This window comes from Mus musculus, chromosome 1, assembly GCF_000001635.26.
Source record: "Mus musculus strain C57BL/6J chromosome 1, GRCm38.p6 C57BL/6J".
Lineage (NCBI taxonomy): Eukaryota > Metazoa > Chordata > Mammalia > Rodentia > Muridae > Mus > Mus musculus.
Window position 1 is genome coordinate 169,649,100 of NC_000067.6, and position 27,324 is coordinate 169,676,423.

Here is a 27,324-nt window from a genome sequence, read left to right on the forward strand (position 1 = left end):
CTCAAAATCTATATCATCTGGGCTGGGATGCATAAAGGTGCCAGTTCTGCTGATCCAGGGTTGAGAAATCTCCATGACGCAGGGCAACAATAGGACAACGAGGAGGAGGCCTAGTGAGGTTCCAGGTTACAAGTGAAGATATGTGGACAGAAGGATATATGGAGATATATCCTTGGGATATATGGTGATATACTACACCTTGGGATATCTAGTGATATACTACAGCTTCCACAATGAGATGTTTTCTATGCTTTGTGTGTGTGTATTTTGGGGTGAAGTTACAAGGGCAAATGTGAGGGTATGGGGAGATGGGCAACACTGGGGTGTATGATGTGAAACTTGCAGAAAATTAGTAAGTTAAAAAACAAACAAAAAGAACATTGGTTCCATGCCTGGTTTTTTGGAGATAGCTAAATGTTTGATATCAAAGCCAGGACAAATGGGCATTTGGAGTGCCTACTAAAATCCAAGTTAACACCACCAGGTTAGCCCAGCTCAGTCCCTACCTGTCACAGGGTTCTCTTGCCTGCCATACCCAAGCCCCTACCCTGAACTCTCCAGCCAGGACCTGGGCTGCCTTTCCCCAGGCAACTGTCCCTTAGATAACACAGCCAATTTCTCTACACCACTCTCTTGGTCTCTTTGTCTAGACTTCCTCTCTTAGCTAGAGGCTCCTCCTTGGCTTCCCTCCCATGTCTCCTCCCTTGGTCTTCTTTAGTCCGCCAGCCATGTTCAACCTGGACCCTTCCCTCTGCCTGCTTTCTCCCTTACAGCTACAATAAAAATCTCCCTCATACTTTAGGAGTAATCATCTCCTCCTCGTTTTATTTCTTTTTTTTTTTCATTCACTCAAATGTAAGGATTTAACTACACAATGAATTAAGACAAAGGGGACTTGCTCTTGTTGAGTATTCCTCCCTGCAGGCTCTTTTAAACTACGAATTGAAATGTTGACTCTCCGATTACTCCTTAATGATTGAGTTCAATGCTTTTGAAGGCTACCTTTGGAAAGTGAGGCTGAGTTGTGATTAGAGGATCTAGGAGACAGAATTCAGATCTAATTTTATTAAATGCTCACAAAATTTGTGAACTGCTTTTGCTAGGTAAACTAAACTATATGATTTAAAGATTGGTTTTAGGATTGATTTGTAAATCAGGATAATTTTGGCTTTGTTCACTTAAAATGTATGTTTTGTCAGTATTGGCATGGACTGATTGGCTTTGATATAACTGTTGGGAGACTAGTCATTGCACTGTAAACAATGTTGTGAAATTATATACTTTATATCTAAACACATGCTGAGGAATCAGCACTCCATCTTTGTGGATACTTAGTCGTGTTGATGTAAAAAATTAGAAAGAGGACTAAGAAGGAAGCTTGGGGGGTCGGATCTTTTACTTTGAGAGAAGAGCAGAGTGGGTAACCTCATGATCTGCCAGACATGAAGGATTGCCAAGTCTTCAGAGCACAAATCAAAATGTCCAGTGTCCAGACAGACTTGCTGGCAGTTTGTTCAGTGTCTGGAGATAGAAAGGGGAGAAGAAGAAAAGGTTTTTTTTTTTTTGAGTTGGAATGAGAAAAGCAAGCAAGGTTAATTAGTGAAAGATGTGTACCTAGCTGCAGTGCGCTAGACCACAGTGCACAAGTCTGAGATCTTTGGGACAGATTGGGGTGTGAGGTTGCCACCCAGGACCACAGATAGGGCCACAGGGCTTCCTCCCTCAGCAACTATGCATGCCTGAAGGAAGGACGACTACAGCTGCAATCAGAGGCAGCCCGAGCAATGGTCACAGAAGGCCAGAGCACAGTGGCCTAGCCCTGGGTCAGGTTGAATACCTTGTGTTACCCCTGGTGACCCTGGATAAATGCAAGGCAACCCCCAAACACATGAGAGTGCCCTGGATGAGAAATAGGGACAACTCATGGAATTTGTGGATTATGGGTAACTAGTGAGGAAACTCCTCCCATCCGCTAAGTTGTACTTAACGTTGACCATTAAAAAAAAAAAAAACAATTGATACAAATAAAGGAATCTTTTCATGATGTACTGGGACTTGGTAACATTTTTCTTTAGATCCCTTAACAACTGATTCTAGAATCCAACTGGAACCTGCTTAAAATGGATAATGCTTGATCTTCACAGGTCCTGGCCACCCTCCAAAGGAAGATTTCTCTACATGTGTAGTATAATGCTGACTTCCTAGTGTCTTCAAGACTTTTAGACTTGAAAAGATATCTTGGAAAACTGCCATCTAGATAACTTCTGAAAAGCTGGTACAATCCTTTTTTTTTCTAAATAAGCATTTTCTTAATGTATGAATTTTACTTATACATATTTTTTAATATAACTAACATCAGTCCTGAACAGGCAAGAGATTTAACATTTTGAGCATCAATGCTGTAGACATAGGCAATTAAACCAAAGACTCTAGATTTTCCTTTAGAAGTAGAAGTTAAATCACTATGTAATGGGCTTCTATGTAGCTCTGTATAATGAGGCTAATTGCTACTGGCTCTTTTCTATGCATATATGTCTCTTGTACTGTGGGAGTCTTGTAAGGATTAGTGGGCATTAGATCTTTGCAAGTCTGTACTCAGTCACTTAATGTTAAACATAAGTGAATCCATTTTGTGTGGCTTGAAATAATGTACTTCCTGTAAAAACAGGAGCTTGCTACTAGGCACCTCTGATAAGAGATAGGCCCCAGAGGCAAGATCTGGTGTGTTCATAGGATAGCTCAAATATGAACAGAGATCAAGACAGGTTTTGACATGTTAAGGACCTAACCTTAAGGTGACACTGATAGGTTGGTGAGCCAGACTCGAGCTGTGAGCCCTGACAGCACAAAGCTACTGGCCAATGAGATTATACAAAACATGGAACTTTGGAGATTATCTCTAGGACTGCATTGCTCTGTTCCCAAGACATGTCTTCTCTAGCCTATGTGTTGCTGCCCATCGGCAAGAGGGCTTGAAATGCGTCTGTGTGTGCCCCTGGCTTTGGTGACCATTGAACTTCCAGCACCATTGCTGGACTCACATATGGCTACCTGTCAGTGATAGATAGCTGCTGGCTGGACACTCTCAAGGACATCCGGGACCTCCACCAAAGCCATCCTCCCGTGGCCTGTCATAGCTGAAGGACTTCATGGCAGACTTGGGTTGAGCTTGCAAACTTCTGATTCATCTTCACTGAAGCACTCTCCAGGGACCTGCAGCAGCATTTTCTCCCCAGCCACATGCTCCCTGCTCAAGGAAATGTCTGCTTAACTCTTATACTAATGTGATATTATAAGAAATGTTTGCATGAATAAAACTGAGCATGTTTGAAAGCCAGATCTTGTGTGGACATCCTAATTGCTGAGTGCCTCATAGCCCACAGGCTATGTATGCTCTCTGCACTTCATTTTTAAATTAGTATTATTCTTGGTTTCTTTCTTTGTTCTGTAAAGCCTTGTTTTGTTATTATGTTTTTGTAAGACCTTATAGCTTCACAAAAGCTATAAGACACTCTACAGAAAGTCTCTGAAAAGAGAACCTGTCTTAGTTAGGGCTTTATTGCTGTGAAGGGACACCCATGACCACAGCAACTCTTAGAAAAGAAAACATTTAATTGGGGCTGGCTGTCAGTTTCAGAGGTTCAGTCCTTTATCATCATGGTGGAAAACATGGCAGTGTACAGGCAGACATGGTGCTGGAAATGGAGGCCAGTGTCTTCATCTTAATGTGCAGGCAGCTAGGAGAAACTGTGAAACACTGGTCAGACTTGAGCTTCTAAGACCTCAAACCTGCCCCCAGTGGCACACTTCCTCTACCAAGGACACGCCTACTCCAACAAAGCCATGCCCCCTAATAGTATGGCTCACTATGGACCAAGCTTTTACATGCAAGAGTCTCCAGGGGTGATATCTATTCAAACCACGACAGAACCTAAACAACATTTTTAGCGTGCTAGGGCATTACCCATAGAACCAACAAGAAGGACCCCAGTTACCCCTAATCTTAGAGGTACTCCTATATCTCTTAGGGCTCCCTTAGAATTGGCCCAAAGGTTTTACTGACACTAACCTCTTGACATCTCTCCTTCCTCCCATCCAACATGGGATCAAATCAGACTAAGCAGGATGAATCTAATTGGGGTTATTGTCAGGTCCAAAGGAAACTCCATTTTCCCAGACTCTAAAACGAAGGGATAAATGGCTATCTGCGGTGCCTATTAACACATGCTGGCCTCCAGGATCACTTGGTCTCACGAGAACCTGTCACACATTCCAGAGTCCATGCTAGCTAGCATCCTGGCCCTTCTCACCCCCTCCACTCCCCTAAACTTCCCCAGCCCAAGGCTTCCCTCCCTGTGGCTACAGCTACTCATTGTCCTTAGTACCTTGATGTCTTCCATATGCTCAGTCTCTGTCTTCCTCTCTCAGTCACTCCCTCTCTGTCCCTGTCTCCCTCCTCCTCATCTCTGCTCTCCTTCTCTCTCTGTCCCTTTCTTCCTCTCAGCTCTGTTCCTGCTTCTGTCATGCCCAGGTCCAGTCTGCTGGGCATGTTCAGTTTAATTTCTCTCTCTGCTCTGGCCGCTTCTAGACACCCCTGGCTGTTCTCTCCTTCATAGCTACAATAAACCCCCCTTCTTACCCATACCATAGAGTGGCCGTGCTGTCAGTTTATACAGTTGCCAGGGACAGTGGAAAACAAACCATCAGATGCTTAATCATGGCTTCAGAGAACATTGTGCAGAGACAAGGAGGAAAGCTGTCAGGATTGAAATGGAGTCACACGGGGCAGAATAGTGGCTGCTTGAAATCTCACGACTTGGGAGGCTGGCAAGGAACAGAAGTTTGAGGACAGCCTGCATGTCATAGTACCAAGACACCTCTCTCTCTCTCTCTCTCTCTCTCTCTCTCTCTCTCTCTCTCTCTCTCTCTCTCTCCCTCCCTCCCTCCCTCCCTCCCTCCCTCCCTCCCTCCCTCCCTCTCCCTCTCCCTCTCCCTCTCCCCCCACCCCCAGACAGGGTTTATCTATATAGTACTGGCTGTCCTGGAACTCACTCTGTAGACCAGGCTGGCCTTGAACTCAGAAATCCGCTTGCCTCTGCCTTCCCGGCGCTGGTGTGCCACCACAGCCCTGCTCAAGACCCTTTTCAGGCTAACAGAATGCATTTGTTTGTTCCAGACTTTCCGAAAGAAGCTAAAACCAGGAGTTATGCAGAGACGGTTCTTAGCAGGGAGCTTGACACCCTGAGTGTATTCTAACCTTGGTTCCTTCTCCTGTTCCCTTTGGGGTTTTTGTTTTCAGTCACAGGCCTATCTCACCTCAACCCTGAGGTGTTAAAGCAAAGGGGGACCAGGAGGTTATGGACTTATCTGCCAGGAACAAACCTTCTAAGGAGACACTTGTGTTCCCCTCTTTGACAACCTGACTGCTGACTGTTAAAGAACTCCAAGCTATTACTGCCCCCTCCCTCTCCCCAATCTCCTTCAGGGAGAGGAAACGGCTGAAGCCCTGGGGGCATCCAGAACAGGAATTTGTCTCCTGGAAAAAAGATTTACAGCTTGTGCAATGACCTTGACCTTGTGTCAGACTGGCTTGTGGGAAAGACCCAATGTTGAGACATTAGTGGGCAGGGGAACCTCATTTTGCCTTTTCTCTTTAGCTAGGTGTGTCCCTTGCTTTCTGTTTATGCCCTCCCTCCTGTCAGGCCTGTAGTAGATAGACTAGGGTCACACTGAGCAAATCTCCTTTTTCTGCTCTTCACCATTAACTTGGCTCCCTTAATGGACTCACTGAAGAAAAGACCTGATTAGGACTTGTTGGGCACACAGGCTGTGACCCCCTAGGTCTAGTGAAGATGTGCCAGGGCAGTTGTTGCTTACACCTAACTGCACCAATGTAAGACACACCTGCATCATCAGAGCCTGGACTGGTCCTTTTACCTCGGAATTCCTAGCACCCATCTGAGTGCTCAGGAGATGAGAGATCCTCAGCTAAACACTCTCTCCACCGTGAAAAGAAGCCGTTTCCTCCCCTGTGAGTGGGTTTAGTGTTTGTATCCCAGGACCCTTGGCAGATCTGAAATGGCTCAGGGTACCTTGCTTTCAAAGAAAGCCCACATCGTCGTTCTGGCTAACGTCAAATTTCAGTCTTCAGGCACTAATGATCTTATCTCAGTTTAGGCTCCAACACAGCCCTAACTAAACAAACAAGAGACTGTGGGGACAGAAGCCACCAGAAACATGCCCCAGCAGTGCCTGAAGTCAGGAAAGACTCCCAGCCCCCACCGAAGGCAAACTGCTGCTGAGCTCCAGCCCACAATTTTCGCCCAGGCTGCTGATTGGTCCTCGGAGCCACGGAGCTGTGAGAGAGCTTGTATATATTCCTCAAAGGGAAAGGCTGCCCCAGATTATTGAAGTTTCCACAGACGGTCAGCTGTTGAGAGGTTCGTGCTCAAGTTGAGGATCTAAGCCGCCAGCCAAAATGTGTAAGGGACTGGCAGCTCTGCCGCACTCATGCCTGGAAAGGTGAGAACTGAAATTCTTCAGTGTAGGAGATGAAAATGTGGTGAGCCTTCACTCAAGGGAGGATGCCCAGAGGCTCTGCGGGATGGGGTCCCGCTGAGATGAAACTGATGCTTGGTAATAGACTTGGCTTTGTCTTGTCTGTAGCAGTACTGAGATTTGGAAAGATCTGAGCTAGAGATTCAAAAGGAGATAATCCATGGTCATTTAATATACAGAGTACCAGAGCGCTGTTCCCCCCAACCCCCAGAGGGTGTGTGTGTGTGTGTGTGTGTGTGTGTGTGTGTGCGCGCTAGAAAGAAGGTAACTCCCAACACCGAAAAATAAAAGTATCTGGGTTTGAATTCTGTCTCCCCTACATATTTCCTGGGTAGCTTGAAGCAATTTCTTTAACCTCTCACTTTGCACATCTGTAAAGTGGAAATGGGAAGCATGTCTATCTCACAGGGTGGTTTTGAGGACTGAGTGAGTGAGTGGTCATGTGTGGGAAGTGCTCAGAAGAATGTCTGACACAGTAAACTGTGGGAAAAGTGATCTTCATTCACACAGAGAGATTGGGGTAATGAGGACTCTGCAGGCAGTTTGCAGTGGGGCAGAGGGGGCTTCCCATTATTCCCTATTCATTAGATAGGAGTAGCTTGGTTACTGGGGGAAAAAAAGTCCCTGAGACACAGGGTTTGTCTATTACCTGGAGCTCTGAGACACATGGTTGTCTAGGACTGTGTTGTGGTCTATAGAAAAATCCTATATCTAAAGTCGTCATCTTACTACAAACTTAACAACCCAATACCCGACATGATCTGTGTAGGTAGAAAGGTTCTGCTCTGTAGAGTCCTGATTGATTTTACTTTGACCCTCAACCATTAAAGGGAGTAAAACTGATTCTTGCACAGCCTCCTCTGTCCCCAAGGGTCAATGTCTGTCTGAGAAAGTCATACTGTTTAATGGGCCACCAAAGACTTTTACCTATTTAAAATGTCACATTTTCTTTGACGTTTTTCATTACAGCAATAAATTTTAAGTGATTTTTTTAAAAGAAGAAACAATGGAACATATTCCCTAGAGTCAGAGATGTAAATGTTTTAAATAGATGAAGATAGAAGGAACCAATAGCAGTGACATCTGTAGCTGTATCCACCAGACCAGGGGGAGAGAAGTGGATTCCAGGACTGGGAATTGTTCATTATTCCCACACCCCATGCCTCCCACCTCTCCTACAGAGAGCTCCAGATAGGTGCAGTGCTTAGAACTGAGTGGCATCCCAACTTCTTTGAAGACCAGATGATCCACCTTTGCTTTCTCTCCAACTGTGAGAGTCACACGTTGATCGTTGACCGTGCACAGCATAGAGGGATGAGTGAGCATGGTGAGCCTTTAGCTTACTTGGTATTTGCGTTGAACATCATTAATGCAGTGGATGGAGCTTACATCATTACACTGGGTGAACAGTTGATGCTGTTTATGTGATAGTCTGCAAGGGTTGGGGCATCTTGATATTGTTACTCCTCTTGCCCTAAGTTTTTATGGGAATAATATAGTTTTTAGAGAGCTATAGTGGTGGTATTTTTGCAATTATTTCTTTTACTATCATGTATTGGATTCATTAGCAACATTGGAATTTATTTATTTTTACATTTATCATTTATTCACTAAAGCTGGGACTTTCCAGTTGGGGACTGGTGTTGTTCTTGCTGGAAATGTATGCATTTGAAACCCACTGTAGCTGATAACACATCGCGGAATTCATAATGTTAAGAACACAGCAAACTAATAATGTAGAGGAGAGGCCACTGAGAAACTGTGGATTCTTACTGATGAAACCGTTTCAGTTATTTCAAGCCTGTGCACATCTCTTAGGCATTTGGATGACAAGCCACACCCTGCTCACAGGATAGTGTGCCCCAGGTAGGAAGGTAAATGAGGATGCACATCACGGAGTGCTATGGACCAGCAGGGAGGAATAAATGCAGAGTACTACTAGAAGTCTAAGACTGAGGACTGGATGGGCCTCAGAGCTTTTGATAGTTGGGGAGGACTTCACAAGGGGTTAAGAAAATGATGCTTAAACTACTGTTACAAGGCAGAAGAGTCAGGCATGTCTGTGTAGGAGAAAGAGATGTGAGGGATGCCTTTAAGGCCAAGGGGACAGGCTGCAAATACAAACAAGGACATAAGAGGGTACAGATAGTTTGGCCAGTGTTAATATAACCTGTACCAGCACTCAGGCAACATATGTTTTTGTTGTGTGTCCACTGTGAGGACATCCCATCACTGACTCTCAAGGTCCTTCCTCTGTTGGAGTCTACCACCTCCCATCAGCACCTCCTGCAGAGCAAGCATTTTGTGTGGATCTTTGGGGAGGCATTTAAGATACAAACCACAGCAGGGCTTAGTGGGTGGTTCTTATGGGACCCCTCCCCTCACTGTGTTTCATATTCCACCATCTGTAATGAGATCCTTGGGTACATGTTTATCAAGGAGGGACACCTCCAAGTTTTTAGCTGTACTCGATACACCTCACTCATTATTCCATGGTTTGGATTTGCTTTGTCCCCCAAGGATATGTATGGTAGAGACCATCTAATAGCATCATAGAATATTAAGAGCTCTGGCTGTGGCAGGTGGTTTATTATCACAATAACAAAACACCTGAGAATTAATATCAATTTACAGAGAGAAAAGGTCTACTTTAGCTCCAGGCTTTGGAAGTTCTAATCCATAATCATCTGGCTACACTGATTTTGATTTCAGAACTGTTTACATGAAAGAGTGCATGGCAGAACAAAGCTGTCCACCTCACTCCCATGTAACAAAAGGATGGAAGGGCGGAGGTCTCACACCCCACTGTGAGGACACATCACACCATTGGCTTTCTAGGTCCTTCCTCTTTACAATCCCACCTCCTCTCATTGCCGTTAGCATCTCCTGCAGACCTACATTTTTGTATGGATCTTTGGATTTCTGGGGGGAGATATTCAAGATACAAACCATACCAGGGCTTAGTAGGTGGTTCTTTTGGGACCCTTCCCCTCACTGCTTGGTGGCTTCCTTTCACACACCTGTAATGTAATTCTCACAAGGTTCAAGCTGATTACAAAGACCTGCAGATCCTGCAGAACTGGATGCCTCAGGTATTTTGCTACAGTATCAGAGAATAGATAACACCTCACCCAAAGCCTGACTCTGAGAACTAAAGATGTTTGCATGGAACAAGATTTTTTTCCTTCTTTGGCTGAATTTTACACAGACAATCACCATTTGGTACAAAGTAGGCTCATGATAAATATGTTCCTGAAAAAGTTCTTGACTGATAGTAGCTGAGACCGGGCTGCCCAATGTCAGCCTGGCAATTTTCTCTGCTTTCCAAGGGGATCAGGGAGAACAAACATTAACAGGGACATGTTATGTCATAATGGGAAAAAAAGATCACCTTTCTGTTTCTAAATAATGAGGTATTGGGGATTTCCTGCAAGGGCTGGGGGAGGGGGTGGAGGGAGAAGGTGAAAGGAAAGCCAGCATTTCTATGCCTTGGGCAGGGAAGGTTTAGTTAGTTAACAGGAGGTTGGTTTGTTTCTCAGGATTGCAAGCCTTTGGCTTTTGGACTTTAAGGAACTTCACAGCCTGGACTGTTTCCCTGGGGTCCACCATCATAGCTGCTTTTGTGGCTTCCTCTCCTCCCTCTCACTGGTTTATGCTCTCAGATCCCCAAAGCTTAGTCAGGAAGGGTTCTTGGAAGGTTATAATACCTTTCTCCTTTTCTAATAAGAACTACAGATTAAAGTGGATAGATGATAATAAAATAAAGTTTATTTATGTTTCCTGGGCCAGTGTCAATGGCTTGTCTTGCTGGCTGGAGAAAAAGGGAGTGAAAGTTTAATTAATCCTGGCAGGATCAATCATTAGCAAGAGGAAGCAGGATGTGAATGGAGGCCAGCCAGTAGCCGGTTCCTCTCTCTCTCTTTTTCTTTTGAGTTTCAATCAGTTCCCAGATAACGTGTGGGCTGTGGACCATATTTTAAAGACCGAGGCCAGTTGCAAGACAGCTTTAGCCTGACCCTCTGATTGCCCCCGAATGTGAGTGGAGGGGGAGGGGGGAAGTGAAAGAGGAGGATGCTGCAGTGCAGGGAGGGTAGCTCTGCAGCCTCCCATCCCTGTATCTGCTTTAGCCCTGGAACAGTTACAGGGATGCCTAAGAAGCAGAGACCACACAGTCTCCCTCTCTAACCCTTCCTGCAGAGCAGGGGAAGCCCTAGCTCTCTCTGAGCCTCATTTCCTCACCTGAAAATGACTTGGGAATCCTGTTGGAAAGAAATGTCACAAGAAAAACACCACAACAAAATCCACAAGGTGACCAGAGTCACGGGTAGACCCTACCAAGTAATTCCCCACTGCCCTCCCTCTCCACTGTATTCTAGGCGGCCCTGAAAATACTTTTTGGAAATGAGTTCTGTGTCAAAGCCTTTGTTAAACATTTATTTCACTCGTGATCATTCGCCTTCCTGAAGTCTTCTGTGTGCTCCTCCTTTTTATCAGACACTACACCGTGCGCTTTGTTGAAACATTAGAAAACTCATTACAAACAGCGATTCTTATCCAGAAATTAACAGCAGTGCTCTTTTACCCTTGGAACCATTCCATAAGTATTCAAACATCTAGTGACCGTTTTGCAGCTGGGCTGTTTGAATTAGGATCCAAAACTTGATACACCTGAGACCGGAACTCTTAGATCTCATAATAAATGCCTCCTCATCCCCTCCCACCACTTAGCACAGGATTTGCAGGTATAATTTATGAAGTAGCTCTACGCTCTAGGAAGTTTTTAGATGGGGAGCGTGCAGAGCCCTGAACTACGATCTTGGCTTTTAATAGCCAATGGCCAGTCCTGAGCCCCATCTCTAGGCATCTCTACTTTACTTACAAACAGACATGGTCATGCATGGTCCTCTACACTCCTTCTAGTCCTGCCACATTGCTGTTCTGGATTTGGACTTTATATATCCCTATTTTTTTCATTTTAACTTAATTATTTTCTGCACCTAAATCCAGTCACATCTTTAAAAGCTGTAGCGATTATATTTCACTAGATGTGTACCTGTCCATAGAGTGATCTGTAATGTAGAGTTTAAAAATATTAAATGCATTATTGACAGTTTTATGTGTGTTTATAATGTGCTTAGATCATAGTCACCCATTACACCCTCTCATCTTCTTCACAGTCTCACTGATACCAAACAAGTCTCATGCCTACTTGAGTGGCGTGAGACTTGTCAGTGGATGCTTGTTTGCTTGTTTGTTTGTGGGTTGTGTATGTGTGTGTCCCAGTTGAGATTGATTGCATGAGCATCAATTATTTACTGTAGGTGCACCTGTACCTCCATGGGCACACAAACACATACCTGCATACACACACTCACACACACACACACACACAGAGAGAGAGAGAGAGAGAGATAGAGAGAGAGAGAGAGAGAGAGAGAGAGAGGTGGGATGGGATGGGATGGGATGGGATGGGATGGGATGGGATGGGATGGGGAAAATGGGTCTTTCATTCATAAAATATCAGTGGGTCAAATCAGCCTGAAGGTCAGAAGCATGCATTATCAACACATCTAATCCACACGTAGCTTTGGGCTATCACCTGGTTATAGAGCTCCAGGAATATCCACAGGATACTTCCAGGGGAGCTATTCCACTACTGCTGTACCCAGGTAAGAGAACTTAACTAGGCACTTTTTTTTTCTTAAAAAAAGAAAGCCTCAGTGTTTAAAGGCTTGAGCCAAACAACGTTGGAATTCTTTAGACAGTAACAACTTGAGCAGGTCTGCTGTGTAAATACAATTTAGACTAAGATCCATGGTCTATCCTCTCTAATTGCCTCTCCCGACACTTCTCAAGCAGCGCCAAGTTCATCTGGACAGGTTCTCACTTCTCTTCCTTAAACCCCGTTTCTAGGAAGATATTGGGCTTTAACTGGTGGTCTTGAAGGCTACACACAGGTCTTGATGAGAAAAGAGTTATACACTAAGTATGAGCTGGACTTTTCTCAGGTCAGGAAGAGGAGGAGGAGGAGGAGGGAGTAAAGTGCTTGTGACAGCATGAAGCACACTGCTCTCCACACATTTATTATCAGCAGTGAAGTGTAGACAGTTGTTTTGGTCAAGCTGTGACTTCTGTTGATTTGTGTGTGTGCAGAACACCTGTTTATTGAGGAAGCACTCATCTACAGGGTTCAAAAACTTTGAAAAGAATCAAGACATTCCATCCAAAAAGTGGCTTCCTGTATTTTGGCAGCCTGTTTTAAGTGGTAGCTTACGAGGGACATCTGTGTCTGTGGAAGTGTGAGACCTAACATGCCTTTGGGATTGTGTAGATAGTCTGGTGTCTGACCCTTTATGTTATAAGTTTCTAAAATCTTCCATCTGCTTCTGAGTCTGCCATGTCTAAAGCAAGTATACCACTCGAAGGAGTAGATTAACACGCATCCTTGTATGGTACTTTTAGAAATGATAAATCTTTTGTTGAAATCAGGGATTTACCCTTAGCAGAACTGAATGATGTTTTCTCGCTGCATTTATTTGTGTGTGCATGCATGTGTGTATGTGGTATGTGTGTCTATGTGTGCCTGTGTTGTGTGTGCATGTGCGTGTGCGTGTGTGTGTGTGTGTGCTAATGTGAGGGCTAGAGGACACCTTGAGGGAGTTTGTTCTCTCCTTCCATCCTGTGGGTCCTGAAGATGGGCGTCATGTTTTCAGTCTTGGGAATAACTTCTTTGCCAAACTTCTCACAGGGTGCTTGGGTCATCATCAGGGTGCACGGGGCTCTCAGATGAAGGAATCCAGGAAACGTCATGATTATTTTTCCTCAATGATATTAAAAACTTGGGCTCTCAGCAGGGGCGTAGGCCTAGGGACCCTGCCTCTTTATTGATCTTTATCTTGACTATTCCTTCAAGCAATTGCAGTGAGGGTTTCATTGAGCCACTGTCTTAAAATTTCCTCCAAATATGGATAAGCATAGGCATTTAATTGGGAGCCTCTCATGTTAGGTGGTAAGCAGGACTTTCATGTACCATCTACCTAACCCTTGATGGTATAACATTGGGACTTCAGTTTTTAACTCTCTTACTGTATCTTTCCTTTATTCAATTTTATTCTTAAAAAAAGAAAAAGATTTACTTAATTTTGAAATCTTTCTTCATCTCTGTCTCTTTCTCTGTGTGTGTGCAAGGGTGTGTGTGTGTGTGTGTGTGTGTGTGTGTGTGTGTGTGTGTGTGTGTGCATGAGTATGTGTTGGGGGCATGGAGGGTGGGTATGGGCCCTAGAAGGCCTGCAGCATCAGATCTTCATGGAGTTGAGAACGCTTACACTGGCTTTCAGACTATACTTTATGTATAAGTGAGCCGTACCACAACAACATGAGATGATGACAGATCCATTTCCTATTGCCATTGTAACAGTTGCCACCAGTTTGGTGGCCTGAAGAGCCACACATGTATTCAAATGCAGTTCTAGAGGTTGAAGTCTAGAATGGACCCCAGGGACTGCTTTCATTCTGCACATTGTCAGGAGATTGATTTATTTGCCTTTTACAGCAGGAAGAGGTGACCTGTGCTCCTTGGCTTATGGCCCTACCTTCATTTTTAAAGCCAGCAATTTCCCAGCATCTCTGCTCTCACTGTTAAGTCACCTTAAGGCCACGGTCCTCTTACCTTCTTTAGACAATGACCACTTTCCAGTGGGCCTACCTTAACTTTATCACATCTGCAAAAACTCTGCCTACATGTGGAAGATATGAAAAGGAAACGATGCGACTCAGTCTCCTCCTGTGTCCGTTTCTGTCCCTTCCTGCCTGCTGTCCATCATCATCCGTGGAAATGGCTCAGTCAGAGGCCATGTCTTTTCAAGGCTTTACACAGATTTTATTTTTCATCTAGAAGATGTTGCTCATCTCTTATGTTTTCTGCGGGACACTCCTAGGCCCCCTCTGACATTCATCCTCCAAGTCCCCGGGCCTTTCTTTTTTGGGGGTGTGTGCTTTGTATCCATCCTGATTTACATTTACAACACATGTTAGATAGATTTATATCTTTCTAAACTGGTTCAAGTCCCCAATCTAGAGGAAGGTGCTCAGCCCAAAGGGTGACATAATATAGCTCATGTTTGTCAACATCATGGTTCATGGTTTGTGGCAGCTGAGTGACTGCCGGCCTGGTTCCTAGACCCTGCTCCCACAACAAGCTCACATCTATAATTTAGTAACAACTCCCGGCACTTTCTATTCTTCGATCTTCAATATGTGAAAGCTATGGTGGTAGTATGCATGGATCCCTTTGAAAACATTTAAAAGTATTTTTAGGAAAATGCAACCTTCCACTTAATGTTTCAGAAGACTCACTGAAGAGTTAGGGCAAGGATAAGAAGAAATTGAGATCTCTTGGGTCTCAACAGACTCCCTGGCCTGCAACCTCATCGAATCATGCACCCCAAACACTGGTCCTTCTGTAAGTTCCTTAGAATCTTTGTAACTGCCCCCTCTCCTTCAGGGAGAAGCCATTCTCCTTCCCTTTCACACTCCCACAAAAATCCTTTACCTTCTACATAGCTCATACAACTTTTGAGGGGAAAAAGGGGGGTGGGGCGAGGATGGCTTCACACCTGTAATTTCGCTGCCTTGATCTCTCATGCTGAGGTGCAGGTGTGAACTGCATCACATCTTACCCCGAATCCTTCCATTCCCCTTTGTTTGGATATTAGGTATCGAATTTTCATAACAATCATGTGACACAGACAGCGTCATGTCACAATTTTTCTAAAGAATAAATGCCTGCTCTCAGTCGGACAGTGAACTCCACAAACCTCAGCTTGGCCATAGGTATGCTAACCCCAAATCATGTTTAGGCTGCATTCAAATAAGTCATCCCATCCTTGTCTCCATATAAAGGGGAAGCTACCGGAAACCAGAAATGTTTCATACTAACAGTGTAAAGTATTCCCACAGTATTTATTACACACAATGACAAATAGCAGCTGCTCCATTAAAGTGGGACAAATAAGTTACTATAGAAATAAATTTATGAATTAATGGATAACTTTTTTTATATATAGAATAGAATTTACTTAGGGCATGGGCATGGGGAGGGGAGTTGAGGACAGAGTAGAGATAGAGAGAGAGAGAGCATGGATAACTCTGAGAAAGAGAAATCTGAGAAAGTATAAGCTGCTGTTTCAGTTTGTTTTTTGTTTTTGTTTTTGTTTTTTTTTTCAGGGAAAGAGAAAAGATTATTTAAAAGCTTATTTTAGCTATAGAAGCTGTTCTCTGGTTCCTTATTGGAGAGCCATTATTTTACTCAACAGACCCTTATAGTCATTTGGCAAAGAGAAACATTGACTGAGACCCTGAATGTGTCATGTGGGAAGACAAGGTTTGTGGAAGAATGGAAAGCAGACTGGTCTTTAAGAAGATCTCAATCTTGGTGACTTCTCTTCTTCTACTTATTTTTCTCCTTCTTTAACACCCTTTGCTTATTCTTTCATTTGGGATAGGCTAAATGAGTTTAAAGTAGGAGCCACTTGTAGGAATAAGTGCTTAGTCTGAGGAGCCTCTCTGTCATTGAACATAAAAGGATGCTTGGTGGTTGTGGGTACCACTAGTGTCTACAGAAGCTCTCGTGGGAACATCGTTGACCCTTTCACCTTTGGAGCTCAAAATTTCCACAAATATCTTTCTTCCCCAACTGCAGGACCATTTCCCACTATCCATTATTTGGGTTGCAAACGTAATTACCAAAAGTCCAGCATTCTTGCAGACACTATTTTGAAGAAGATGGGGAATTGAAGGTCAAAGGGAAATGAGCTGTTTCTGGCCTGACCATCTTGTCCCTACACTGTATCTTCATTATCCCCAGTAACCTACCCTGAGTGATGAGTATGTCAGATACAGGCCATAAAATCTTGGGAAATGTCCCAAATTTCCTGGGAGTCCTCCAGTAGGGAGTGGATAGAACTTGGGAAAAAACACCATTGTAAAAATACACAGTAAACCAACACCACAAGGAAAGAGATATTACAACATGATTGCATTGCATTGTGCAGCTATAGGAGCCTTAGAGCAGGCAGCCTCAATGCAAACAATGCCAACTCAACCCTCCATGTTTTCAGAGTTGCTCATGCTGTTGTGAGGTAGAGACTATCTGAAAGAAACTGACCTTGGTGCCAACTAAGCATAAGCCTGTTGAGTGTATGCTATCTCCTTGTTCAATGCATGTCTATTAACCCACACAGACCATGACAGATAGCAGCTGTCCCATAGTCAGACATATAGACTAGTACAGAATGACTGTATGGAACCAGTACACACAGTGCTATGATAGGGACAGCAGTAGTCACAACACACATGCTTATCGAATATTTACTGTAGGCACCTCTGTGGGATGGTTTATTATCATCCCCATGGATCTCCATCACCATTTTGTTATGCAGAATGAGTTGTGATACTCAGTAACATAGGACGGGACCCTGTTGGATGGTGGGAAGTAGAAGATACAGCCATGCGGTGTGAGTCAGCTGGCTTTCATTTTTCACTCCATCCCAATAACTAAAGCAGCTCTGATAGTCTGAAGTGGTAACATATTTGGGGGGAAGGAATGAGATCAGAAGGGTTTTAAACTGCTGTGTGGTAGAAGAGAGATGGAAGTGTGTAGAAGAAATTATAGGAGGATAGTGCGAAACAAGATGGTAACTGGGGACATGGGAAGCCAGGAAGTGATGTTTTGAGTTTGGGATAGGCCAGCAGCTCATCCATCCATGACAAGGCTGTGTGTGACATGGTGGTGGGAGATGGCATGGGAAAGGGAGGATGAGGACAGTGAGGCGGGATGTCATACGATGCAGGATGACACAGCAGTGCAGTTTTTCAGGACTGGTAAACTTAAGGATGAAGGAGGAAGGACACATTGAAAGAATTTTCTGGAAAGAAAAATCAATCAATCAGCTGTTGCAATGAGGAAGACAGTCTGTAAGGATCAGGGAGTAGAAGTTATGGGAATAAGGTTGTTGTTACAGATGAAACAGGGCATTAGGAAGGTGTAGAAGTTACCACTCATAGCCTATGAAGACCTTGGGCCCTTGCTTTTTTTTATTTATATGGCAAAGATGTCAAATGCTAAAATCATAAAATTTTACCATAGCTAGAAGGTCAGCAGGAGTCTTATCAGCTACCTCTCCTTGATTTTGACCAGACCAAAGTACTCAAATACTTACCCAAGATCATCCAGTAAATTGACTAGATTGTCAGGAGGGTTTAATCAAAGGCAAGTGTTGTCACCATGTATTTCCCTTTATTTATGATTGCCTTTTGTTCTGTGACTGTACTAGACATGTTCCTTCCTTAGCACAGCACTTTCTGTAATAACATTAGACATTCTAAACCCTGCAATTTATGGTGTGCCCTGGTAGATGAGCTGGGCACTGAGAGAAATGCCTCACATATGGTAACTCATTTCACTTTCATAAACGATACTTAAAAGGTAAGCACAATTATTCTTGTGTTGTGCTGCTGTATTTTAGAGATGTAAAAACAAGCAAACAGATCAGGAAGTACCCAAAGCAAGGTGATATGAGAAGCCTGGAGCTGCCATGTCTGCCTTGGGTCACTATGCTATTCTGTGTTTTCCTTTGAGCAAAAAGAGCTTGCTTAGGGTACGATACGAGCTGTCTGGACAGGCACTCAGTATGCTACTTGGCTTCTCTCAAGGGACAACCCTTTCAACGTGTTCACTGTTGCTTTTGGTCCCATGATCTGAGATGAGGGTCTTACGAGTTAAAGGCAGATGGGTCTTCTCTGCCAAATGCAGGGAAGAGATTAAACAGGGTTCGATGGATTGTTTGTGAGTATAACATGGACTGCGGATCTGGAAAGTGTCATATGATGTCACTGGGATGGTTCCAGGTGGTCACATGACAGGGTTATCCAAAGCAGCTGGCTGCCACTCTGGCCTTGATGACTTTTCTTGGTAATGGAAACTTCTCCACATTTACTGTTCACTGTTTCCAAGGTTTCATCACAGTTTATGGTTCATAAATTCTCCTAAATGCCTCCTGTTTAAATTTAAGCAATCTCACTCTCTTGCAGAAACATTTTTCTACTTACAAAAAAAAATTACCAACTTCTTGAATCATGTTAAATGGAGCCATTATTTTTAAGTTTCTTGTTTGAAGCTCTAGCATCTCTGGGGGTCGCTCCAGGATCTGCTGGCTGGGTATACATATCATCCTGGGTCGAGCTGCTGCTTTGGGTTTGGAACTATTATGGGTGCTGTCTATCCATCTTTCCACTCATGCAGTCCCACCATCGCCCTGCGTGTGTGAAAATGGGCAGCAATGTGTATCTGTAGTAGGGTGGAACTGCCTAGTCCTGGAGACTGATAGTATTGTGGTACTTTATCCAGGAGAGTCTCTCTCTCTCTCTCTCTCTCTCTCTCTCTCTCTCTCTCTCTCTCTCTCTCTCTCTCACACACACACACACACACACACATTTTCCTTCTGTGTCTCCAACACTGTTTATCGGAGGAAGCTATAGTGTCTCCTTATGGAGAAGAAAGACTGAAGTGGAATACAGGCCTCGCCTTCATCATCGTCCACTCTTGTAGAAGCTCAGGGTTACAAATCCCCAAGTCAAAGGACTATTAGGAGTTAGAGCTGGCACTGGGAAGTTGCAGTCATTAAATGAATAGACAGAGTGATGATGATGACCGTGGTAACAATGGTAGTCATCACAGTGGCCATCACGATGGCATACTGTTTATGTACCAGGGACTGGACCAGCCTTTACAGTTATCCCTTGCTCTCCTCACAGAAACTTCTTACACCATCTCCTAATTCATCCTAATTGTATAGCTCTGTGGTTGAGGTGCAGGGATACACAGCTTGTGTAAATTCACTCACATAGTAAGTGGCTAAAGGAAAATGAGATGATCCATTCCAGACCAATTTTGGCAGATAAACAAGTCTATTCATGGTTAGTTGTGGTTATATTAGCTAGATTAGTAGTCATTTCTCAGTAGCGTCAGCATCAGTTTTTGAAAGCAGGACCACTGTACCTACAATGGAACCAAAGTGAACGCATACTTTTAGCTGACAAGCTGATGTAAAGTGTTTACGTAATTCATTCCTCAGTAGCAACAAAGTCCCGGGTATTTGTGTTCTGCTTGCACCAGGATGAAGGATTCGCTAACCCATGAGAGAATCTGAGTTGAGATTCTGATGCCCTTGTGGTTGATATTAGACAACAAGAAACCTCAGAGTCAATGATCAAACCACAGAGGCCATCTCCAGGAGTGAAAGGTTAGCTCCCTCTTTACAAGCCTGATTTAACATGGACGGGGATCCACAGTGGGCTTACCAATTCAAATCTGAGCATTACTCCTATGACTAGAGAGAGATTGGTATGGAACACACATTTTTTTAAAAGTCATTTGTAGCAAACAGCCCATTATCAATGATCTTGATCAGACTAGCAGGAACAGGTAGAGATGGCCTGACCCGAGGCTGGACTTTCTAAAAAGCTTTCTAAAGTGTTTATCACCACTGAGAAGTGCATATCTGGTTAGAAAGATGCCCAGTGCCCTACACCTATCTCACAGCGTATCAACTGTGAGCAGCTAAAAGTATAACAGCTAAAAGGCTAACAGATTTGTCTTTGGCTCCACAGAAGATTTTCTTACAAGTAGTAGTGTGTGGCATGGGGCAGGCTCACAGCAAAGATGCTGCTCATTAGACTGTTAAGTAAGTGAGCAGAAGAAGAAACTGCGTATGGCCCAGGTTTTGAAATGGTACTCTGTCTTATGAAGAAGTTAGCTTATCTAGACAAGTTTTCTGTTGACTACCTCTGTGTGTGTGTGTGAATACACACACACACACACACACACACACACACACACACACACACACACACACACACATTTGTGGAGAGGCCAGAGGACATTATCATTCTTCAGGGTTCTTTCTTTCTCTCTCTCCCTTCCTTCTTTCCTTCCTTCCTTCCTTCCTTCCTTCCTTCCTTCCTTCCTTCCTTCCTTCCTTCCTTCCTTTCTTCCTTTCTTTCTTTCTTCCTTTCTTTCTTTTTGAGACAGAGCCTGTCACTGGCCTTTAATTCACAAAGTAGCTTAGTCTGCCTAGTGAGAACGTAAGGATCTGTGTGTCACCAACTCTCCTACCTGGGGACTATATGTACACAGTGCCTGGCATTATTTTTTTACATCTAGTTTCTGGATGCTTCCTGCTTACGAAGTGAACAGTTTCTGGGCCCGAGCCGCCCCCACTAGTGTTTTGTGGCCTTTGCCTGTGAGGGCATCTGAGTGACAACTGTTTGGGGACAGCTCAGGTAAGAGCTGGAGCACAGAATGGCAATTGTTGTGATTAAGTCTGACAGGAAATGGTGGGAGGTAACAAGAGCTCGAAGGACGCAAGAGGTAAATGTGTTTTCTATAAATATGTCATAATTGACAGCTGTTGTCAATTCCATTTTTTTCAACCATTTTATAGTTCAGAATGTCATTTAATGTAATTAATCACATGAGCTTTGGGAGACAGCTGTCATTGCTGAAGCCACATTTCAGTTATTTAACAACGGGGACACTGTATTTTCTGCCATCCTTCTCCACTTTCCTACAGCTTACATCATCAAGGGATATTTTATACAGACTAACCCTAGGGTCATTTGCCTAAGATACTGTAAGTAAATTATGAAAATGAGGTAAGAAATTAGGTATAAATTCTCATGCAACACGCTGATGGATAGCTATAACAAACACCATGGATGTTTTGTTTTTAGCCAGATGGAAATGGTAGAGTGGTGGAGTGGAGTCTTTCTCCATCTAAATGGTCTGGTTCTGCCTTCTTCCTGGTCTTGAGAATCGATCATTGATTTTTAGCAGTCATGTTCAGAAGATTTGAGAGGGGGTAGCCGAAGATGGTAAATAAAAAGCATTCTGTGTGTGTGTGAGTGTGTGTGTGTGTTTGTGCGCGAAAACAAGCCCGCGTGTGTGTGTGTGTGTGTGTGTGTGTGTGTGTGCTGGACATGTTTTCATGGGTATTTATTGGGGAGGGAAGATAACACATAGTCTTTTCACCTTTGTGGAAGAAGCCTGCAAGGTTAGCCAGATCCAAGGTTCTTTCTACAGCAATTGTAGCTCATGCCTCTTCATAGCCAGCAGGGGGCATCTGCAACAAAGATTTGGGTTGCCTTGAATTTTACCCTGACCAAGGAAAAAAGATCAAGTCTTTTGGAAACCAGTTTTGAAAATGAGGTCCTACACTCCCCAAACTCCTTGCAGAGAGCCTTTCTTTGTGAGGAGTGTTCTTGAACTGTGTCTGGCGTCTAGACTTAAACCTTCCTGTGTCTACCAGATATGTCCCAAGCACAGGACCCTTACTGCCCCTCTGTCTCTTTAACATGGTGGAATGTAAGTTTTCTCCTTACACCCAGGTTCTCTTCTCATTAAAATAGACCCTATATAAGTGATCTGAATAATTGAATACGTGCACCACTTAAGCCCCGCCCACCAGCTTTTATCTTGTTTTCCATTTTCTTCTCTTTCTTGTTTTTATTTCGGGGGGGCTGGAAATCTACCCAGGCTCTTGCCCATTCTAGGCATGCACTCACCAAGCTTCATCGCCGGCCTCGGCTTCTCACTTCTCTGTCTCCGGTTACTTTAAAGAAAGAAACAGAACTCAGCCACTTTATGGTCCTGGCAGTCATCTGGTGGCTTTATGTGTCTTCAGTCATGCTAGGTGATTGCCATGTTAAGCAGTCAGATTCAGAAGATCCCAGGGAGTTGGTGGGGGTGGCTGAAGATGGTAGCTAACAGGTGTGTGTGTGTGTGTGTGTGTGTGTGTGTGTGTGTGTGTGTGTGTGTGTGTGTATGCATTTCCATAGGAATTTATTGTTTTTTTAGGAAGCAAGAACACACATCATCTCTTCATTCTTGTGTCCCATCAGTATTTTCTAACGATGGGGAAATGCCTACTATGTAGTTTCCTGTGTGCAATGAGCCCTTTGGAGTTGTTCCAGACACTACCAGGGCCAGAAACACCATCTTAATCCTTGAAACATCTAGAGTCAGAGCCTCTCTATCGGCTCTCAATCAAGTTCTCTTGAATATAGTTCTATTTCAAAAAAAAAATTCATCCAGCCATACTTCTGTTTGTAGTGTCCTGGTGCTGGCCTTGCACACATACATCTAAAGGTTAAAACTTGCATCCAGTCTATTCGCTGGCAGGAAAGACTAAGATGGTCTGTGGCTTTCTGGGATTTCTATCCCCTGGCCAACATCCCACACAGGGAACAGATTTTACCATTGCACAAGGCTACTACTATTCAGACCTTTGCAGCTTGAAAAGTGTGACTCATCTCCAGAATTCTCTCCCTCTGATTAAATGCTCCACCGGGCATTTCCAATTGATTTTATTTCAAAACAAGTTTTCTTTTTCCTTGTAACACAAAAGGATAACAGACCCAAGGAGACACAAATCATTTGGTGTTAATCAGCATTAATGTAATTTAGCCAGAGGGAAGGGCCTAGTGTGCAGTCGAAGAAAGCGAGGGACCATAGCTGATGTGGTAAACACATTAGAAAGTTCTCCTCTCCAGATAGAGATGATTTTGAAATTCAATTAATGTCAGATACGCTCAAGTTTATCTAGAAACGGGAAACGAATTTGGTGAGTTTGAACCTCTTTGGCTTTCCCATTGATTTGTACTATTCCCACACTGTGTGAGGCTCTGACAGGAAGGAAGGCAATGGAGGGTGAAGCTCTTTTCTGGGAACTCTTGAGAGCCATGCAGTAATTCTGTGGGGTTTTTTTTCTTTCTTTTTCTTTTTGGAGGGTTTTGCTTGCTTGCTTGCTTGCTTTGTTCTTGTGAGGCTGCCAAGTATTCAGACTGGCTGGAACCTTATCACTGGTTATTTTCATTGGTTACTGCTTGGTGAGAGTGAATGCAATCTTACTCATCGTACTCATCCTTCTCTTCAGGATTACAAATGAATAAGTAGGTCAGTTCCTGATGAGCTTTCAATGTCTTCTTCTTCAGCCTATATATACTAGGCCAGGGACAAAGCCTCAGCAACAGAGTTCTCCCAAGCACACTGTTCCCTCTTTCTTGCATTCCCAAGGCCAAGAGGAAGAGAATACCTGGTGTTCTGGTATAGGTATCAGCTCTGAGAAGAGGAACACACGTGTATGCATGCTTGTATCTGTGTGTATACACAAACACACACATAAGTGTATATATTATAAGTATTATATATCTCATGATGTCTATGGAGCAAAGGATAACTTTAAAGTTCTCATCTATCCACCTTTGCGTCCTATATGGTGGGATTATAGGTCTTTGTCACTATGCCCAGTTTATGCAGTTCTGAAGGTCAAACCCAGGGCATCTTACACACCAGGTAAACAACCAATTGAGGCTCATCATCAGAACATGATTTTTCAAAAAATAAGTGATGTTATAAGTAGTACGTCTTTTCTAGATCACATAACACACACAAATGGCCACTGGACAATTGATATAGATAAAATGTCTCTAGAGTTTTGTTTCACTCGTGTGTGTGTGTGTGTGTGTGTGTGTGTGTGTGTGTGTGTGTGTATACCATCTTAGGAAATGAGTGATCATTTATAAACAATCCTTATGGTAAAATGCATCGATAAATGGACAGATAAAGACAATTTGATCCAACCCAAGTTAATAAAATAGTTGGCCTCCTCTTTACATGGAAACATTTTTTTTGAAGAGCCCTTTCTCTACCTTTAACTCTTTCTTGCACACATGCCAAATATGTCACAAGCTTGGTGCAGCATGGTGGTCCCTTGTCATCTCCATTGAGAATAGGAAGACAGGATGACCACATTCAATACCGCTTTGTACTATGAACTGCATTACATTTCACAATCAAGCAATCCATCTCGCGGCCTTCTCTCTGCCCTGAAAGGTCAGTCAGGCTAATGTTAACAGATTTATAAGAAACAAAAATGATCTTGCTCAAGTGAGTGACAACTGGCCATTCTCCAACTCTACTTCTGCTTCTTTTGAGAAGTTTCCTGGACTTACCCTAGTGGGAACTGAGACTATCTGTTCAGGGTCTGCTTCCTTCCGGAAACCCCAGTGGAAGAGTTCAATGGGCTATAGGCATCTTAAAAGCAAAGACCAAGGCCTATGGGTGTTTGTATATTTATTATGTACTACCTGGCACAGAAAACATAATCAATTTGTAAATTCGCAAGAAATGAATGACTATTTTAAACTCTGTTGTTACCTTTACCCCTTCATACTTGACTATTGCTCTTGCATGAGAAATTGTAAACCAGCACCTTCCTGCCTTTTACAAAAGCAAATGACTCCAGTGAAGCAAGAGAGAAAAGAACAAAGAAATAGAAGTGGGGGAAGAGGGGGGAGGGGGAGGAAGCCTAAATCTTAAAGGACCAACCAAACAATACGAAACCCCCAAACATGAGAGTGTATCACTCGTCTTTATAGAAGTGTTGGTGGATGCAATGTTGTGTCAAGTTCAACATTAATAACAGCTTTCCATATGTGCACAGCGGGAGAGGCATGTGGAGTCCAGGAGGCAGATGACTCTTTTTACTGGATAGTGAAGTGTGCCTGGGAGAAGATAGACCTTGTATCTCTGACAGTAGTGCTCTGTACTGGCCAGCAGGGGGTAGTCACAAGTGCTGTATACATTGTCCAGTCAACTCCCAATGATCAATTTTTTATCCCAGATAATATTATATGGTAGTAGTCTTACTTCCAGAGCTAGAATTTTCCAGGAGCCCTTTACAATTTAAAAAAAGTGATCTATGTCATTTTCTGACGCTTTCATTTGGTGCTTATAGGTGGAAGCCATGGGCTAGAGCTGGTTGAAAACAATAATTATGCAATTAAAGCTAGCAATTCAAATCATCTCAAAAGTCTGAGAACTTAACTATTTCACCAGACCCAACTTCCAAGCCAGAAACACTTAACATCAGGTAGTTTGTGTAACTTGTAGAGCCTGAACTCAAAGGGAGAACATCTCACTCACTGTGTAATATAAGCTGTCGCTTCCCCTGCCCCGCAGCAGATGATTTCCAATTCCCATCACAAAGCTTTGTTTAGCTAAGATACGCTTGATGTTAAGAGGTCGGGGGCTGTGCTCACTCACCGGGAAGTTTCTAGAGAAAGAACAAAAGTAAAATGAAACAGAGATGAAAAGACACCTCAGAGTTAACTATTTCTAAATCAATTTCTACACCATATTTTGAGCTAGTAGGACATTCTACATGGTAATTGGGTATTTGTGGCTTTTGTAAGTTGCAAGACAGGGCTTTCTTAACTGTGACTCTAAGATGCAAAATTGTTAATGTTGGTTGTGTATGTTACCTCTTTGCTATCTCTATGCACCAAATAGAAAAGTATGTTTTCGATATCAAAATCCTGTCTGATTATAATGTGAACCCCTCATAGCTCTTTAAGGCTTTGCTTATGATTGGTACTGACTTGGAGACCAATGGTAACAGATTGGTAAGAAATGAAATCGAGATAATTTTAGCTCATGATGACAAATACTATTGAATATTTGCTAGGTTGCCAAGCAACTGTGCCAGGCACAGAGATTAAAAGGCATTTAAGACTCGACTCCTACCTTGAAAGGGTTCTTCTATACAGCTTAGAAAACAGGCACAAATCAATAGCCCTAATGCAATATGATAAGCCCTATCCTCAAAGTGCATGTGGAGGGCCACAGCGACAAAGGAAGAACAGTCTAGGGTTTCCTAATACACAACTGATCTGTGAGTTACTATCTGAGATTAGGGTTTAGGGCTGGAGAGATGACTCAGCTGGTAAATGTACTTTCAACACAAGCCCCCATAACCTGAGTTCCATCCCCAGAAAACACAACAAGCTTGTTGTTGCGGCTTACATTTGGAATCTTTCCACTCCTATGATGAGGTGGGAGGTGGAAACAGGAAAATTACATGAGATCTCTCAGAACATTTAGATTGGAATATTCAGGGTAACAGAAATGATAGAGACCTTGCCCAAACGAAGTGGTAGGAGAGAATCAACTCCCAAAAGTTGTCCTCTGACCTTCACAGATGTGTCATGGCACATGTGAACACACACAATTATAGATGGATGAATGGATGGATGGATGGATGGATGGATAGGTAAAGACAAACCGATGAGTAGATAGATAGATGATTGAGAGATAGATGCATAGATACATGAACGGACAGACAGACAGACAGACAGAAGAAAGATCTATGTTTATACAATTTCCATGGTCTGTTTAAAGTATTGAATCATGAAAAAGATTTGCTTAAAAGATTTGTTTTAAAACTGAGTGAAAATCACTGCATCCCTTCCCATAATGGGAGACTATGCAGAATTCTGACCACATCTACTTACTGAAATGCTGAAGTTAAAGGACTATTAAATCTCCAGTCCATCACTGGAAATGAGTCTCCTCTAGGAAGGCTGCTGCAAAGAGGCTACTTACAACAGCTAGAGAGGGGCAGAGCAAGGATTTTTAGAACAATTAAGCAAAAAATACTGTAATGTTATGATTGCAAATGGCTTCCAAAGACATCTAGCTTTACTCTGTCATTTTATAGAAAGGGGACAGAGATCTGGCAGTAAAAATAAAAACAAAATGGCTCAAATGTAATGCATCTAGTTGGTGGCCAGAGCCAGCGTCCTCAGGAGACTGAGAGACAGTTTCATTTAGTAATTACACCCGGGAATTGTGGACACAGACTGCTCGGG

General features: G+C 43.3%; 1 protein-coding gene across 2 annotated transcripts in view; it reads left to right on the top strand.

The window, feature by feature from the left end:
• Positions 1 to 6,401: 6,401 nt before the first annotated feature.
• The window catches only part of Rgs5 (regulator of G-protein signaling 5), a 40,313-nt gene continuing 19,390 nt past the window's right edge, over positions 6,402 to 27,324 (top strand). For both annotated transcript variants that reach the window (NM_009063.4, NM_001313705.1), the window contains exon 1: positions 6,402 to 6,522. In NM_009063.4, coding sequence (NP_033089.2) covers positions 6,479 to 6,522 — 44 coding nt within the window. In that variant the 5' untranslated portion in view covers positions 6,402 to 6,478. The remainder of the gene's footprint in view (positions 6,523 to 27,324) is intronic.